This window comes from Mugil cephalus, chromosome 23 (assembly GCF_022458985.1).
Source record: "Mugil cephalus isolate CIBA_MC_2020 chromosome 23, CIBA_Mcephalus_1.1, whole genome shotgun sequence".
Classification (NCBI taxonomy): Eukaryota; Metazoa; Chordata; class Actinopteri; order Mugiliformes; family Mugilidae; genus Mugil; species Mugil cephalus.
The window spans coordinates 2,795,982-2,814,966 of record NC_061792.1 but is presented as its reverse complement, the minus strand read 5'-3'; the positions used below and the strand labels follow the sequence as shown (position 1 = coordinate 2,814,966).

The 18,985-nt window shown below is 39.5% G+C and overlaps 1 protein-coding gene across 2 annotated transcripts in view; it reads left to right on the top strand.

Moving 5' to 3' along the window:
• Nucleotides 1-3,603: 3,603 nt before the first annotated feature.
• The window catches only part of LOC125001159 (pseudouridine 5'-phosphatase), a 33,105-nt gene continuing 17,723 nt past the window's right edge, over nucleotides 3,604-18,985 (top strand). Inside the window, exons 1-3 of one of the 2 annotated variants that reach the window (XM_047577049.1) lie at nucleotides 3,604-3,730; nucleotides 4,417-4,635; nucleotides 7,183-7,412. In XM_047577049.1, coding sequence (XP_047433005.1) covers nucleotides 3,661-3,730; nucleotides 4,417-4,635; nucleotides 7,183-7,412 — 519 coding nt within the window. In that variant the 5' untranslated portion in view covers nucleotides 3,604-3,660. The other variant, XM_047577050.1, reaches the window with a different exon arrangement.

Genomic DNA, 18,985 nt, shown 5'->3' with positions numbered 1-18,985 from the left:
CAGCGATAACGTGACTTGTACCTATGGGCACATTCAAAACCCAAAAGGAAAAATCCAAAATGAATAAAAAAAATTGAATTTTGGTTTGGTTTACACTCCACAGAGGGCTGGAGACGCAGAGTATGTCTTAGTAATATTGGTGGTTTCTATTGCACGTTTACAATTCACTTTTATATCAATACATCTGAAAAACCACTTGATGAGAGCGTAAGTGTTTTATTTAGGTTTTCACAGTTTTATGCTCGTCTTCTTGTTTATCCGTATGATCATAGCTTTATGAGCTCTAAGTAAACTCAGTAAAATTATAATATATAATATATTATAATAGTATAATTAATACGTGGATTTTCATGATGTTTCCATTCATTTTTTATTCATTCTACGGTGATAGCCCAGACCATACCCAGACCCTAACACGATAGCCTGCCATGCAGCTCCCCTGAAATGTAACTACGCAGACCACAAGCCCTGTGATTGGTCCACGTGGCAGTGCTGTCTTTCTGCTTTATTATTTCTGGCTGCTTCTTCACCTGTGCAATTTTCAAATTGGTTGTTTTGGATCAATAAAGGTGGAACACACCATACGAGGAAGGGTTAACTGAGGCGGTCCGGTGATACAAACATTTGTATGACTCGTCTTCAGTGGAATTTTGGCAAATTTTAAGCAACAGTTGGAAGTGAAACAGGATAAAAAGCACAAAAGCACAAAAATTAGCCTGACTACCATCAAACTTCAAAAATTAGCCTGACTACGAAAAAAGAACCAGCACTGCAGTGCCTTAAGTGAGCCTTTAGTGCTTGATCTGGGGGTTTCAGAGAGACACAGAGCATGTTCAGTAAAGCATCTTGAAATAAATGGAACTGTTATGGATTTATTAATATTAACAAACAAACAAAGAAACCAAGCTTCCTACATTTGTATATTTGCCACTCGATTTAGGACCATGGTTATAATTAACCAGATACCAAAAATACAAATAAATAATGCAACACAATATATAATTAATGGGCTATACAATAAAAGATCAATCTCTAAACATGGTCAATAAATAATCTCAGTACGAAGGATATTTATTTATAAATCTCATGATAATAATTTGGGAGTGAGCATAATGAATATATTTCAAAGTGAAATAATAACGTTTGCGCAGCATCCCAATCCAGAGGGGGATTTGAAAACTCACTCACTGTGTTTCTGGCTGTGATTTCACCACTCCACTATTTATATCTACAGACATACGCTTTCAGTCAGACAGCAAAGTGTCGCTCCAGGCTAGCTCCATAGCAATCTCCTGCTACTTCTTACCAGACTGTCATCTTTTTTTGTTGTTGATTTGTGGGTTTGGAAGCATCATCAGGCTCATCCTCTATTCCTGCTCTGTTTCCTCTGCACTCACGACTGAACTAGAACAAAATAAAAGTGGGCTTTTTTTTTGTGTGTTTTGTCATGTCAGAGTTGTTATATTTACGCAAAGTCGCACTGCTCTTTTCTTTCATCCACAAAGACTCCTGGGTCTTGCTTCTACTTAGCGTTACAAGCTCACTGGTCAGTCTGAGCAATTCCCTTAACCATGCACTTTGGCACAATGCAACCTCAACAGGCCTCAAAGACTCCATTTCACTCTCACCATCCCCCAATTAAACCTGAAATCCATAGGCTCATTAGATTGCTCAGGTTGCGGAGCTCTCTCATTCCCCTGACATCTCTTTCTCACTAACAAGACGAACTCTGCTAAAGCGGAGTTTCCAATTATTCAGAAAGACGTGGAAGCGCTGGTAACAATGCAGCGAACAGCCATTTGTCAGTAATTTGCAAAGTGGGAGGGGGGGCGGGGCTTCTCCGTGATGCTATGGTTACGTGGTTTGTGAAAGTGGGTCCAGTATTTCGTAACTATGAGGTGAAGGAATCGGTCAGAATCTGTGCTTGTGTTCACTTTCCATGTGCAAATAAGCAGGTGGCCTCCCACCCTCTCTGAAGGTGGAGAGGCACTGGAGAAACACGCTGACATATGGATACAGAAAACTACTCTTATGTGCATCGTCCTGCTCTGAACTTGGGAAAAATATTCAGGATGTCTTCATGTGGATTTTTGTACAGCTGTGCCTTAGCTTCGTTACCATACTTTGAGTCTTAACCGATCACTTTACCGAGCAGTTAGCATGCCAACTGTCAATCACATCATATTGTCACGCTCTATAGCGCAAAATAACTAATCAACAACAGATAAATGGGCACTTGAACATGAATCAGCAGAACATTACCTACCTTAAGTGACAGAGACTTTCTTTGAAAAAAAAAAAATTTATGTATACCTTAATATTATAATATTACGTGTTTTAGTTTGTCCCATCCACTAACATGGACGAGGCGGAGCTTATGACCTATACTGCAGGGAAGCCACTGGGGGGAGCTCTATTTGCTTTTGCTTCTTTTGAGGAGAGCTGTTCTGTAGTCCATCTTTATTTACAGTCTATGCACACATAGGATGTAAATGATGTAACCAGCACAAGGACTTACATAAAATGATTTTGGACTTCTTATATAAAGTACTTACCACTGGCATTGTGTATACAATTATGTGCAAGTTTTGTCAATTGTAATGATTATTTCCGGTGGCGGCTGGTGGTGAAATTTGGTGGGTGGACTAACGAATGCGTATACCGATTAAATAGTTAACACAGCAGCAAAAGAAACATCACCTACAACACACACAGATGCACACAGTACACAATATTTTTTTTTCATGCTCTACATCAGTGGTTCTGAACTGGTCCGACTTCAGGACCCCTTAATCAGCCCTTAATGGCAAGTGGCGACCCAAATCAAAGAAATGTTTCAACTTCTCAAATTTGTTCAATGAAAAGATTGTGCAGTTTTAGAATATAAAAAAAGTATGAAAAAAAACAACAACTAAAACAAATGTAATGATGAATCAAAACAACCAGAAAGTGCCAATGCCTGAGAAGGAACTATTCCCTTTTATCCTCAATTAGCTGTTGTTCTATCCAGTCACTTCTTTAAGCATTACTCACTAGGCTGACATGGCAATCACAATATTTCACTAATAAACATTTTTAACAGACTCTGTATTTTCATGAAAACTATGAGAAATAAAAAGTGCTTCTGGGGAATATTAACAAAAAAATATAATAACTTTAATTATGTAGCTTTAGCTGAGAATCTCCACTTACTGATACTATGACAAAGGACACTGCGCTATGGAAAAAACAAAACAAAATCCATTTTGAACCTAAAGATGTTCACCAGGATTTAAACCCCTGCGAGAACCTGTGTGGCAGCTAGCGTCGCCATCCAACCATGCATCTTACATGACATGACACCTGTCAATCACTTACAAGAATTAAATGAATGGAAGAAGACCAGCCACTGGGGCTGTAAAAAATCATCCCATTTATTGATATTCTATTGTAAGTTATTTGGAGAAATTATTTTTTTTTTAATTTTTTGTGTGTGTGCTTGGGAGGGCTCAGCTCTGTTAGCCCAGTTTTACCAGCCGTCCCTGATTATTTCTTAGATATTTGTTAGATTATAAACGAAAGGGACGGTCCAGTGGACTACATTTCCCACTAACCATTGCGCTGGTTCCACTGAACTGATGTCGTCACGCTGAACCCGGAACCGCGCTCACGATTGAAAACATGTCCGTGACAAGCAGTCGCTACCAACCCGTGAGCCATGTTCTTTTCGACATGGACGGATTACTTTTAGGTGTTGAAACGTTCTTTGTGTGTTAGATCGTGTGGAATTGTTTAGTTTTAATAAATTCACTGTTTGAAGTCGTGCATCGTGAGAAGTTCACACACCGAAGCGTCACAGAGACAGTCAAGGCTTCTTCGCACAAGACGAAAAGAATATGTCAAACGTCACTAAATGTATATTTTTTATCTCTCATGATGCACGATTGAATTTGGCACAAAACTAAGTTATCAGTCTGCATTACTTGTAAATCACCGCTCACTGTTACGTTGCATGGTTGTCTAGTAAAGCTTGATTTCTACTACTGCGTGCGGACCTACGTCATAGGAGGTTACGTCGTAGAAAGCATTTGAGCTGGTGTGTCAACATTAGACAGCAATTGGTCAGCTCCGTTAGTTTAAAGCATCGCTTAAATTACCTTATTGTTTTTGTTTCATTACAAACTTAGTGTGATAGTAAAAAGACTATTTGCAGGCGCCCATAGCAACATGGAATATGTCCTTTAACCTTGATGGTGCCATTTTCTAAACCTAAAGTTTGGTTATGGTAGCTCTATTCTATAGTTTACTGTACCTGTTGTGTAAAATAGGTTGTTTTCAGTGTACCAGGGCACCAAATGTCAGATTCAAAATTAATCCTAAATGAGTGAAAGTACATTTGAAGTTATTCATATTCATTTCTACATTTTCTCTCCCTAGATACGGAGCGACTTTACACTGTTTCGTTCCAGGAAATATGCGACCGTTTTGGAAAGCAGTACACGTGGGATGTGAAGTCGTCAGTGATGGGTAAAAAGGCCCTGGATGCTGCCCAGATTATCCGGGATGCTTTGGAGCTTCCCATGACAGCTGTGGAACTCCTAGATGAAAGTCGAAGGATACAAGAAAGGATTTTTCCTGATGCCAAACTCATGCCAGGTATCCCTGCCACACAATTTAATGTTTGAGATTTTTTATTGGGAATACAGATGTATAACAGCAGTTGGTTTCTTCTCAGATCAAGAATGGTCAATGTTAGCTCTTATTTGGGCTGTTGTGTGATGTCTAGAGGCGCTTTTATAGTTTTGCAAGATGTCGTAACCTATGCACATGCCAATGGCGGTGGTAGCCATTGTAACAACGCCACCCAAATGCTAGTCGGCATTGTGTCTTTTTTGTCAATTGGGCAAATTTTTGTTTCTACTCCCTGCTTCACTTTCCACTTACTGCTTCACTTTCAATAATGGCCTCTGAAACTTTCAGTGAAATTTCTGCTGAATTTGCAAATATAAAACCGCAAATGGAAATTTGAAATTTTGAGGATAAAATAAAGTGTGGGCATAAAGATCTAATTTAATAGTGTCTTTTCTTCGAAGTCTAAACATTTAAAATGAAACGAAAAAAAAAAATTCTCTGCGTTCATAATGTGAAGTTGGTGAGTGAACCAAATTTATTGACTCATCTTTCTCACGAGATAAACAAAGCATCTGTTTATCTAGAATCGACTCCAAGAGAATATGTATTTGTGGGATATCTTTTGAATGATTCTGATCCAAATTTTATCCTACCACAGTGCTTATTTTAAGGATAAAATAAAGGGCTATAACTACCATCTCCTCTCCATAAAGCAAATTGCTTCATTATTCTCCAAATTCCCCAGCCGACTTCTTTTAATCTTAGAGAAGATTCAGGGAGAAGTGTACAAGCATGGATGAATGCCACAAAGGTTATTAAATTGTTCACATGCTCAATTTGAGATCGAATCTGTGCACTCTCAGGCTCATTCTTGAAGCCAGCTCATTCTTGAAGCTGATGGCTGAATGGATGACCCGCAAAAACATTCCTTGAAATTCCCTGATTTTACTCTGTGAACTTGAACTAAAATGATTTGAATGGTCCCTGTCACATCCGCAATGTCTGCATTTGTGGACACGTTTTCTTTGGTTTCTCTTCAGAACAGTTGTTTATAGCAACGCTGCATGTCGTGGTGATGCAAACTGTAATGGACGTGATCCCAAATACATTTCCTCGTTCATGAGACTCAGCCACCTGACAAGAACAGAAAGTTCTCCTCTGTTCTGGCTCCTGCACACAGTCTACTCAGATGTCTTCTCTATGTTCTGTGCTGCAGTGACTTTAGTGAAACAGTTAATCCACGCTGATTAACTCCATCTCTAACTTGAGCCGTTCAGTTTCACTCGCCATTGTGTTAAGTGCAGAATAAAACTCAACACAGCTGGCCAGTTGCCACCTAGTGTCTCGGAGGCGTGATTACACAACAATATGGCCACACCAGCCCCTAGGTATAAATGTATTTGATGGCTTAACCCCCTACGTCATAGCTACACACTCATTGTGCAACGTAGTGAAGGGAGGTCTGGTTCTTTTCAAAGATTTGGCTCTTTTGCTTTGGCTCCCTTAGAAGAGCCTGCACTTATGGCTCCCAAGCGGCTCCCAAATGGCTCTTCATTAAGTTTCACTCGGAGTCTTCTATTTTATCCAATTTAGCGTTTATGAATGGTTTGCGTGTTGGTAAGGAATTTTTCAGTCACTCTTTTCATGAAAGCCTTATTGTTTTAAATGAACTACTGCAAACAAATCAAATACATACAGGCCAAAGTCTTAACATTATGACACTTTAGTGCCGGTTAGCATTCAGAAATACCAATTGCCTCAGCTTCAATGTCCCGTTTTTGCTAATTTCCTTACTTTATCCCAACACGCTTGCATTTAAATCCAGCTCCCCCATCTCTCTGTGCGTACCTGGGCTGTACAACTACACTCGCTGCGTTTGAGGCGTCTGCCCAAAGACAGTGATCATATTAAAATCACAACCCCGACTGCCTGAATTCTAAGGGGGGCTGAAGCTTTGGCTGTCTGATTTGTGACAAATAATCAGCTCTTAGAGGCGGCTCGTTTGCAAATGACACATCACTAGTACAGCGGTAGTATGAATCAGGCTTTAGCCATTAGCCACTTATCACCTTAACATAGTGTCTCACCTGCAGTGTTCATCTCTGAGGATGTCACATTACAGCAATGGGGTGGCAATCTTGGCAGTCTGGGTTTTTATCATTCTACCTTTCCGTGACAAAATTTGAAAGAAGCAAAGACATAAAATCTTTGCGGTTTTTGGATGAGCCTTGGGAGTGGACCCAAGCAGACATACCTTAATGCCATATTTTATAAGAGTCAGAATTGGGATACAGCTGTAATGTATGATGGAGTGTTACTCCGCACCATTTACTGGCAACACATTCTCTTCTGTTAAGTGGAAAGTTAAAGGAGTGTGTTTCATGAGGGAGTTTTTATTTAAGTCTTTACAGACAGTCATCCTTGACGCTGTAGATTAAAATCCTCCCACAACTCTGCTCAGCTCTCTGGTCCGCACAGAGGTTAAAAAAAGGGAAACATATTGAAAAAATACATATTTGCTAGCTGTGCTGTTGGAAAACAAGTGTAATTTTGCAACATCTCCCCAACCAGGTGTAGAGAAACTGGTGCGCCATCTGCAGAAGCACGACATCCCCATTGCTGTGGCGACGAGCTCGGCTGGAGTGACGTTCAAGTTGAAGACAAGCCAACATAAAGACTTCTTTGCTCTGTTCAGTCATATTGTTCTGGGCGATGATCCTGAGGTGAAGAACGGCAAACCTCAGCCCGACTCTTTCCTGGTGTGTGCCGGCAGATTCAAACCCCCGGCTTCCCCAGAGAAGGTAAGCACAATTGATTGCAGACATTTGTGTAGTATGTTTGCATTTTTCTGTTAAATAGAGAATCCAGACTTGTTAAAAACAGGAAATGACAAAAATGCATCATACTATCATATTTTGGGGTGAACCAATGATAGCTATTTTACCCGTTGTTCTTTATATAGCATAGCAGCCTGCATTGTGATATTAAAGGCACTTTTAGAGTACTACGGAACCTTCGGACATGGTCCACACCAAAGCCTGTGTACGAGTCATTTATACTTTACTATATTTATACAAATTCCACTGGAATTGCAAAAAAGTTTGTATTGCATAAGTTGTACAAATATCTGTCTCTTAAAACCTGCTCAGTTAATCTAACCAATTCTTTACTGATCCGAAATAATCAATTTAAAAATCGCGAAGATGGAGAATGAAATATTAAAGCGGAAATGCTTCTACCACGCAGACCAATCACAACTCTTGCAGTCAATGGCTCTGCATCGCCACAGCACATACATTTCTGGGGAGGTGCATCTCAGCTATGGCACTAGTCTCTGTGTAGGATCTGCATAGGTGTCTGTGTTAACGCCATAGCCTCTGTGCCAATGTAATGTAGAAGAACAAACAGTAGGTTGGTCCCATCCAAATACTTGTCAATCTGTATTTTAATCACCATTGAATTGGTCCAGGTTGAAAATGGCACAAAATTAAGACGACAGAGGCAGATTTAGGTATGGGCAACGGCACAGCATCTCAGGGAAAAGCAAAAAATATGTTCCATTTGTGTCATTGGTTTCTATTGCCCAGCATGCAGCGCCACGTTGGTTTGAAGTGGGCGCCCTCCAACTTCCCGATGAGATCTCATTACGGAGAGTAATGAGGTGCTAAAATAGGCTACAACCGCCTCTGACAGCATGGGATTTCAATTTAAATCCAGACTTCTTTGATGCAGATTAAACTTTTTGAACAACTCGGCTCTGGTCACGCAATGCAGATCAGATTTAATATCAAAATAATTGAGCTTTGATGTGTAATATGTTTTCTCATTTTATACTTGAGCACAAAATCCCCCAAAACATTTCTGTGGTATTTCCTGCAGTGTATGTCACCTATACACCATCTGTGGCTGCACTGACAAAAAAAGTTTTTTGTTTGATATTTTAGACCTTGTCATTTCCGTGAAAATAATCTCAGCTTGAACATATATAGTCAGATCCGGCTTGGCTTTTCAGGAGGCCCTAGTTATGTTTTCAGGGAGAATGTAAATATGTAGAAAAAAACTGACATTCATCCAGTTCAGTTCCAAGTGGATACTGTTGACACATGCTGCTTCGAAGCAAATCACTTGTACACCAGAAGGTCATCTATACTGATGAAAAGCAAACATTTGAAATATTTTTCAGATCATGGTTGAACTTGTCAAAAAAGACAAACAAAAAAAACAATAATGCATTGTTGCGTAGTTAAAATACATAATTACAAATTTGATTTTTAAGACTAACGAGTTGCAGTTGTGAGTGGTTTTTTATCCTTTACTACTCCATTGAAATGAGACTGAGAATAGGCACAAGGGGAGGAGTCAAAGAAAAGCAAAACAATGCAAACTAAACAGTTTACCTGGACTCGACACCCGGTCAGTGCAAAGGTCTTTACCACATTTTCCACGGGATAAATAAAGACTAGAATCAGTATTTAGAATAATTCAAACTAAGGTATCCCACCAACATCATAGTTTGGATTATTCTGATCCAGATCTTGTCCGTCATTCCTTACAGTGATTATTTCCTGGAGAAATGATTTACCCCCATGCTGACATATTAAATATACTTAAATATGAAGATGAATGAATGGCCCTTTGAAAGAACAGATCCAAAAGATCTGTTCTTTTCAAGGACCTGTAAATCCCATCTCTAGTAGAGATGGAAGGGTTATATGAGAGCAATCAAAATTTACAGTTGCTGAAAAGTTGCAATGAATAAGCACTGTTGAATGTCTGGTAAGTAATAGAAAAGTGCTTCATCTCCCAATCAGTAGACTACATAGACTATAAATATGGACAATGGAAGCCAAAGCAAGTAGAGCTCCCCCTGGTGATTGGCTGCAGTACAGGTCATAAGCTCTACCTCTTCCATGTTAGTGAGTGGGACTTGGTTCAAACTAAAACACTAAAATGCACGTCAAATATATATATTTTTCAAGCATGGTTTCAGTCATTTTAGGTAGTCCGTATCATGTTGATAAATGTTCAAGTATCAATTTTGTGAAAACAGGATGTGACATGATGGTGACCTTGCCGACCCCTCCATGAAATAGTCTTGTGGGACCATGATAGTTGTAAAAAAAGTACAATTAGTAAGTACAGTAAGTGTAATCCTGATCTACCTCCACTTAATTGGTAAGATCAGAGCGCTCAGTCCATTTCAATTGACTCAGGAAATCAGTAGGGATACCCAGCCTTAATACATTCACATTCCCACACATGAGAACCGGTAATACACGCTGTTGCATGTTTCCGCTTCAGTAGTTTCCATCTCCACATTTTTCAAATTTATTGTTGTGGATCAATAAAGATGGATTGAGGGAAGGTGAACTGAGGAGATTCTGAGACATTTGTATGACTGATCTTCTGTGAAATTTTGGGAAAAGTTTCAGTTGCCATTGTTGATAGTGAAGCAGAAAGTAGAAACAAAAATTAACCCTACTGAAAAGAGTGAACAGAGTCAGACTGACTATAAATGGCTCGCACTGGTGTAGGCTACATGCGTAGGTTACTGCATCTAGTCCTGCAGTACTTTAACTGTGCCTTTACTTTGCAACTTAATCTTTCTGTTTTTAGTATGCACATGAATGATTTGTGCCATTTAAGAATGAGTCATTGAAGTTAGCTGATCAAAAAATAAAGTTGCAGAAACACTTCCAATGCAAAATGCCATTCTTACCTACCTTAACTGTAATTAATAGTTTATCCTTAAACAAACAAATAAAAGATGTTTGGAGATTACTAATTGGTCTCTAATGGCCTCACCAAGGTAAAAGAATAAGTAATTTTTTCCTGGTGCAGAAACCCTGTCTGGTTGGCTCCTGTCTGTTTGGAGATGACTCTGAGTGTTTCATGTGTGTGCGTCATGACTTTGGTACACACCTTAAGTTATTATTTACTGATCTCTGTCCTGACGTTAGAGACTTGAACAAAACTCAGATTATATTTCAAACCCTGGAAGCTTCTATATGCACAGTAATCTCCGGTTATAACAGTTATTAAAGACATTATGAATAAAGACACCGGTGAATGAGGAAATACAGCTACAGTCCACGGCTTATACATCAACATGATCACATTAAAAAGTACACTTTTTTTTTACACACTTTATATTGGGTAGTTCTTGTTTAGATTTACTAATTATTTACTTAACTGCTGCAAAGTCAGAATATTTTTAAAAGGCTTCCTTTTCAGGCAGTTATTTAAAATAGCGTTTGTGTGTTTCTGCATGAATGATGCAAAGCTTCTGCTGACGCAAGAGCACGCTTGCTGAGTAGGTCGTTTTTCATGTGACTCATGAGACATTTGGCCTGTTCAGACCTTGCATTAAGATGCAATCTGAGCGATCCGATCGTGTAAAAGACAGTTGGGCTGGCAAGCATTGAGATCGCATTTGAGAGATTAGATCTCTGATCACATTTGGAGGCGTTCGGGATCGCATGTGTCCACATTCCTTTGGTGATGTGAATGCAATGTGCCCTTAGTACTTAATATGAGCACAGAAGTGCGATTCTGTGGAAAATAGTGATGCGGTCATGGTGATGTATGAGGAGCTGCGTGTGGTTAAGTTACGTATTTTCTCAATGACGATTATCTTCATCTTTAATACCTGACATTGCAGTGCGTATAGAAGCATCCAGGGTTGGAGCTGATGCATAAAACTGCACTGTTCTCGTTTCTGGAGCAACAGTAGAGATCCATTCGAGCTGAGTAGCTGTTATATTCTACTGCACCACAGATGATGTCTGGTGTTTATCTGCATACCCAGCACGAAACTGTGATCGGATCTTGAGATGCATTTAGAGACGCCTGGTCTGAACACACGTACCAAGCTGGTCACTTGTGATCGAATAGCCCACGTTGGAACTTAATGTAAACTTTGCACAGGCCCTACATGTAGTTAGAGATTAGATCTCTCCAGTTCAATTTCAATGTGTCCCGAGGGTATTCACACTTGTACTTTATGCCGGTCACTTGTGATCAGATTCCCCAAGATAGTTGCCAATGCAAGGTTCAAACAGGGCTTGCAGCGAGAACAACAAGTTGAATACTGAATAAAAGTCAAATATTGAAACTGAAACCTTCAGTGAAATCAACAAGTGTGGCAGCCGGTTGAGGAGATGTGGAATTATGTCAACAGTATGTCAAACAATGTGTGCCTTACATCTGGTTGCATTTAACCGCCTGCATGTCAGTTAGAAGCTTTTTATTTCCAGTTAATGTGCTCCATTTGCAGTAATGCAAGCAGGACCCGAAGTCAACCACCCTCAGCACTGACATATACACAGTTTTTCGGCACCACTTTGATCAAAAGTGTTGAGCTTTCAGAGTTTCATGGGCTGTTTAAAATATATTTTCAGACACTCTGGAAGCATTCCTCTGCACCGAGTCAGTCTAAAATAGCTGCGAATGTCTCAGTCAAAGAACCAAATAACAGTGCGAAGGATGACCTACTTTCATGAAAATGCTCACACTGTAGACCACTTGTAAAAATGGTAATGCCTACAGATTGTTGATCAAATACATAATTAAATTACATGTTTGGATTTGTTAATAGGCTTTAATTCAGTTTGAAAAGTAGAAACTGAAAGATCTTAAGCCATAAAGACAGAGACAAAGACATTAAACTCTTCCTGTTAGTGTTGTGCTAGTATAATATGACTCATTTCTTTTCAACAGTATAAATAAAATGTATATAAAATGACTATTCTTTTCTCAATATTAGCTTGGATTTGAAAGTTGTATTCACTGGATGTTTTTTTGACTTGGCCATCTTGGCCAAACTTAATGACTGACCAAGAAGGGCTTTAACACACGAGGCAACGCGACACAACATCAGTCAGAGCTTTAATTGGTAAAGTGGCTAGTCAGAAGCCAGTCTAAGTAAAAGACATCTGACAGCCAGTCTCAAAGGACCTTGGGAACATGATGGAAATAATTATTTGGTTTAATGAAACAAATTGACCACTTTGGACGGAACTCTTAAGCACTATGTCTGAAACACCACCCACTTCCCATTTCATGTCTGATATCATTCCTACAATTAAGCAAGGTGGTGGCAGCATCATGTTAAGTGTGTACCTCCAAGCATCAATCACCATGAGACTGGTTAGAACTGATGGCAGGTCTTTGAACCAAACTTGCTCCACAAGTCAGCAACTCAAGCAGCACTCCACCTTTCAACACCACACAGAGCCAAAGCTAAAGCTAGGACAATACTGGAGAGGCTTTAGGGCAGGTCTCTGACTGTCCTTGAGTGTCCCATCTGAAGTTCAGAACTCAACTCCCTGGAACATCAGTAGAGAGACGTGAAGTGCAGAAACACTTGCCATCCAGTCTGACGGAGTCTCTGGGATAAACTCCCTAAATCCAAGTGTGCAAAAACCTGTAGAGATTTAGGCAAGAAGATTCAAAATTGTAACTGCTGCCAACAGAGCTACTGTTATTTATTGATTTGAAAGTATTGATTTTTACCGAAAAAATACTCACCATAGTGACTGCATAAATAGCGGACACTCGCCTCTACTGCCTGCCCAAATATATAGCATTAGCATTACATTAGTAACTGGTTTTAGCAAAGAAAAATACATGAACACGAAATGTATTCCTCTTTTGTGGTAGAAAACGCAAAACTGCTGCAGATACTGCAACTCTTCCTTATTTAGAGCTTAACAGGATGTAACACACACTTGGAAAGCTTCTCTTACTGGAGCTGCCAGCCAAAGTACAGCACAAGTACCCACACACAGACTGTCGCTTTTGTGACTGACGAAGTTCCAGCAGACGGTCTTTTTAGGAGAGATAAAGAGAGATACTACAGTAGCTACTCGGGACTGGTTGGCTCAGACTGCCAGCATCACTAAAAGTCACTGCAATAGAGGTTAGGGTGTACTTCCTATTGAAAGAGTTGCTTAACAGCTGCATGGATATTTGCACTAGTTATTTTATATATCTTTTTATATTATATTCCTATTTTTTTTCTATAGTATATAGGCATTGGAAAAAGAAGAATGTAATTGTACTGGGAAACATGAAACCGGTCTGAACTTCCCTCGCCTCAAATTTGTTGGAAAAGGTTGGCATGGGGTCACACAGTTAAGAGTTTACTATGCACCAACAAAGATCGGACAGTCCAATCGATTGTTTGGACAATGGAGCTGAATTTGCACAACACAATGGCTCTGATTGATTGTTGGACTACCCAAATGCATGTAGCATTATGTTGAAAACACATCTCCTCTTCCGCCCTTGAGTCAAATGATGTGACAATTCTGGGGACACAGGCGGCATAGAAATTAAAGTGTAGTTTTAATTAGATTTTTTTTTTTTTACTTGTTCCATGGCCCTATAGAACGGAGAGCAGTTGTCACAGCAACTGTTAATCATGATGTCACATCCTGTTTCTGTAGTGATAAATAACTAAAATGAAACTTATCTGACAAATAGAGTCTTGGAACGTTTATTAGCATTATATTAACTACATGAAATAACATCCCATCCACTAACATGGAGGAGGTGGAGCTTAACACCTATAGCACAACTAACCACGATGGGGAGCTCTATTTGCTTTGGCTTGAACGTGTTTTCACTAATTTTCTGCTACATACAGAGCCCCAAAGGTGTCATGGGGAAAAAATTTAAATATCTTACTCATGGGGAACCATTATCTCCCCTGTAAACAATGATTATATGTATTGTATGGAAGTCCTATGTGGTCATGCACTCATACATTATTTACTCAGTTTTCCCGTAATAGCAAGTTTCCTCTGTTATCCTCTTCTATTTAGCTCATTTTCTCAGGAAAACAAAGATGTGGTTTCTCGAGATTTAATATGTTTAATTTGAGAGAGTTCCATCATAGTGACTTGTCATGCTGACTCATTGCCCATAACACAAATGTAAGTAATAATATAGTAATAACAATAACCTTCTGTAAGTTGAGCCATTTGTTTTGTGCTCGGGGGGAAAAAAAACCTATGTTTTCCTGAGAGAAATAGGTCGAGTTCATGGGAAAACAAAGGGAATAATTTGTATGCATTTGAATGCATGACCACTTAGGCGTTCCGTAGTGTTAAATGAATCTACACAGGATAAACAGGGGTACGTAAGTCGCAAATAATAAAAAAGTAGTGGATGAGTGTGGGGAAATTGCTATCTATTTTTGCAAGGTATTCATTTTCCTCATTGTGTCTTCACAAAATCTTGAAATTCCATTGCCCACATACAATTATGGAAACAAATGATGTGCAGATCTAAAGAACAATAAACTAAAGATTTAAAAAAATGGGTTCCTGACTGTGTGAAGAACATATGCGTGGTATAGTATTGTTTCCTATACTGTCAAAAGTATTCACTCGCCTGTCCAGATATTTGAATTCCCGGTGATCCAATCAACTCCATGGGCACAGGTGTATTAAATCAAACACCTATTTTTTTACTTATTTATGGCAATATAGTGTACCCTGGGATACGCAGACATGAGGATGAGTCTTAGTTACCAGGAGGATGAGTCCTGGCCATATGTTTGGTTATATGTTTCGAGTATAAGATGAGACTTTACGGGTCCCCAAGAGGAAATTCAGTTGTTACGGTGGCTGAGAACACAGTGAGCAACAGCGATAAAGTCAGCAACGACGCAGAGGGGTGATGAGACACAGGTGAACGAGTGAGGGTGGAGCACACAAGGAGAAACCAATGAAACAGTCAAAAGGGGAAACCACAAGGAGTAACACTGGACAGGAAACCAAGGAAGAACATTACAAAATAAAACGGGAAACTCAAAACACAGGAAATCTTAATCCAGAACCATGACACTTAGCATAGAAGATGTTCAGTGCATTTTCTCTAAACATGCAACTGCATACCCTCTTAACACTGGGTGCAACTGAAAATAGATGCCATTGCTCAGCCTTACACATCAGAAGCCTTATATACTGTTGCATTGTATCTGTACATGTTGTATTGTCTCTATACATGACAAACAAACAAATGCGAATGTGTGTGCTTGTGTGAGGCAATGGATAAATGTATCACTGTAACAATAAAGCGCTTTTACCATTTACTTGTATCTATAACTAGGCTTTTTTGAAATGTCTGGACTGAAGAAGTGTCAGCTGAAAAGACTGTAAGACCAAAAAGTCCTTAGGCTCTATGGAGATCCATCACCATAGCGTCACCATAGGAATATATATAAAAAAAGACACAAGGAGATTCTTTCTAATAAAAACTGTAGTTTAGGTAATGAATAGCCTTATAACAGTGATCTGCATTTGTCTTTAACATTCAGACAATAAAAAGCCACTTTCCATTTATTGATTTATTGGTTGTGAAGGCTTAACCATGGTCCATGGCCTCCACTTGTTGTCAGGTTCAAACAAACACTGTTCAAACTCAGCCAGAAAAGTGGACTATCCTTGTTATATATTTTTTTTGCTTTTGTCGGTTATTCAACTGTCCACACGCTGTGAAAAATACCGGACAATGAACCTCTTTCTGGTGTTGTGAAATTTTAATGAGGGTAGTTTAATATAGCACAACACCAGAGAGCATTGTTACTGACAGCTGTTAAATTCAGAATTTGTCTTGGACAGTCTGCCCAAGACCACCCTTTGTGCATTCGTCCTCGCATGGTTAAAATCTTGTTTTCCTTTGCAGCTGTTACCTTCAGATGTTGCCACAGCAAATCATCTGTTTCTGTCTAGCCCCATCCTCTGTATCCTCTCCTCTCACACCAACTACCTTCATGTCCTCCTTCACTACATCCATAAACCTCCTCTCTTATTTTTGTCTAGACCTCCTGCCTGGCAGCTCTAACCTTAGCATTCTTTGAGAAATATATTCACTATCCCTCCTGTCCAAACCTCTCAACCTGGCCTCTCTAACTTTATTACTGAAACATCTCACATGAGCTGTCCCTCTAATGTATTCATTCCTGATCCTGTCCATTGTGATCATGCAGAGAAAACCTCAACATCTTCAGCTCTGCTGCCTCGAGCTTCTCCTCCGGTCATTCCTCAAAGCCACTGTCTCTAAACCATGTAATATCATATATACTATCATATAATATCATTTCACCACTGTCCTATAGACCTTTCCTTTAGTTCTTGCTGCTACTCTCTTATCACACAGCATATCTGACACATTTCTCCACCCATTCCATCCTGCCTGCACATGCCCATTCACCTCTTTTCCACAACCATTCTTGCTAAATAGGCCTCCAGATCTAATTCACTTAAGACTCATTTTCCATTCTGCCTCTGGACGTCTTCTTTGGCAGGTTGGTGCCCTTAGCCTGACTTAGTACCTTCTCCCAATTGAATGTGTTTAGAAAGTATGTTTTGCAACCAGTTCTTATATCACCCAACTTGTATCTGTTGAAGTATTTACCAAGAGCTCATCATAGTTGTACCACTCTGACAGTTAGTGTGTGTAGTTGAAAGAAACTTCAGCTCATCTTGCTTTTTACCATAGTCACTCCAATCTTGGAACTGGGCTCTTACTTAGAGCCTGTTAAGTCCTTTCATTAAGATCCCATCTGGGGAATCTGATCACAGGTGTGGTCACCCTCAGAACGTATTTAAATTGCATTTGAGAGATCCAATCGCTGAACACATTTGGAGGTGTTCTGCTTCACATGTTTACAGATGTGTCCGCTTTCCTTCTTAGTCGCATTAAAAACCTCCTATACTCAACGGGGGTGCTTCAGCCTTAATTATTGATGGGGTCATGTTGGTGTTTGAGGAGCCGTGTGTGGTTAAGTTACGTTTTTCCTCAATGACCGGTGTCTTTATTTACCTTTATTCCTAGGGATTACTGTGCGTTTCGAAGCTTTCAGAGTTGGCGTTACGAAATGAGTTCTGTACAGGTTTAACTAACATAAAGTCAATAAATATATCAATAAATAGTAACTTAAAAGGTGTGCCAAAATCATGATTCATACACATAAAACAATGCTGCTCAGTTCTGGAGCAGTGATAGAGATCCATTAGAAACATCTACAAACACACATACATAGCATATGCATCCAATTCCAAGTTTGAACCCTAGACTGTATAAATATGGTTAGACGGTCCCCACTTATTTCCATTGGCCAAACTGGCGCCTTTTCTGGTATGTATCTCTGGGATACAGGCATTGCCATCTTGCGACTTTGGAGTCTGCGCAGTACGTTCCGAGAGTGGAGTGACATTGTTGACCCCCCACACATGTCAACAAGACCTTCTTGTGCTTTCATTTAATTAAAATAGGCCTGTGCTCTACCTTCACAAGTCACAATGAAATGTTGGATTAAACACCAGCAACTGGTGGTCGCCATTATGTCACATCCTGTTTCTATAGCATCAAATAACTAACTAAAAAGTCCCATCCACTAACGTGGAGGAGGCACTTTTGACCTATACTGCAGCCAGTCAATAGGGGGAACCCTAACTTAAGTTGCCTCCTTCCCATCAGATCTCAATACAGGATCTCCAGGCCCTTAGAAAGTGGATGCATAATATGGGAGTTTTGCTTAGCTTGGGTGCCTAGTGGTGGTAAGGAGCTGGGCAGCATTCACAAAATACCAAAATGAGCATTAATATCAAAGGTATACACCGAATAGTTTTTCAATTTATTTGAAATAATGATTTATTATGCAGTTGTGACATGTTAATCATTCCACAGATTTGCCATTATTCTTAATTTCAACAAAAAAGTCACAGTTGTAAATCACATTTTAACTATACAACCTTACATTTGTAATAGGCTTCTGGGTAATATATAAACAAGGGTATACAAAAAAAATTTACTGAAAAGGTGAGCAATAATGGTATTTCTTCAAACGGCATTTATACATTTATGGCAAAATGTGAGGCATCCCACAGATATAACTCCTATTCTTTCACTTTAAAGCCTGCAAATAGGTCTGCCCATGGCACGGCACACCTGATTTTTTTTTTTTTTTTTTTTTTTTTTTTTTCAATCTGGAGCCAGCCGCAGTTAGGGCTGGCATTTTTCTTGATGAGATATGAAACTGTGGCTCAGAGGGAGAATCGACAGAGTGTTCAGCGGAATAACGAATGACGATGCGTCACTCTCTGGCTCCCACTCCGTGACAGAGGAGAGGAGGCGGGGTGAGAGCCAAGACAGAGGGAGAGAGAAAAGGAAAGCAGGCAGAGGCAAGACTAGAGGTAGCAGGTAAACACAAGTATGGTAATAACATACATCCATTTATCAGTGCTTCGTGCCCTAATTTACTCACTGATACAACATAACAACCTCTTCTTTGTAAATGGCTTGAAATACATATGTGCATTCACATCTGCAGAGACATATATAAACTTAGTGATTATCTGTC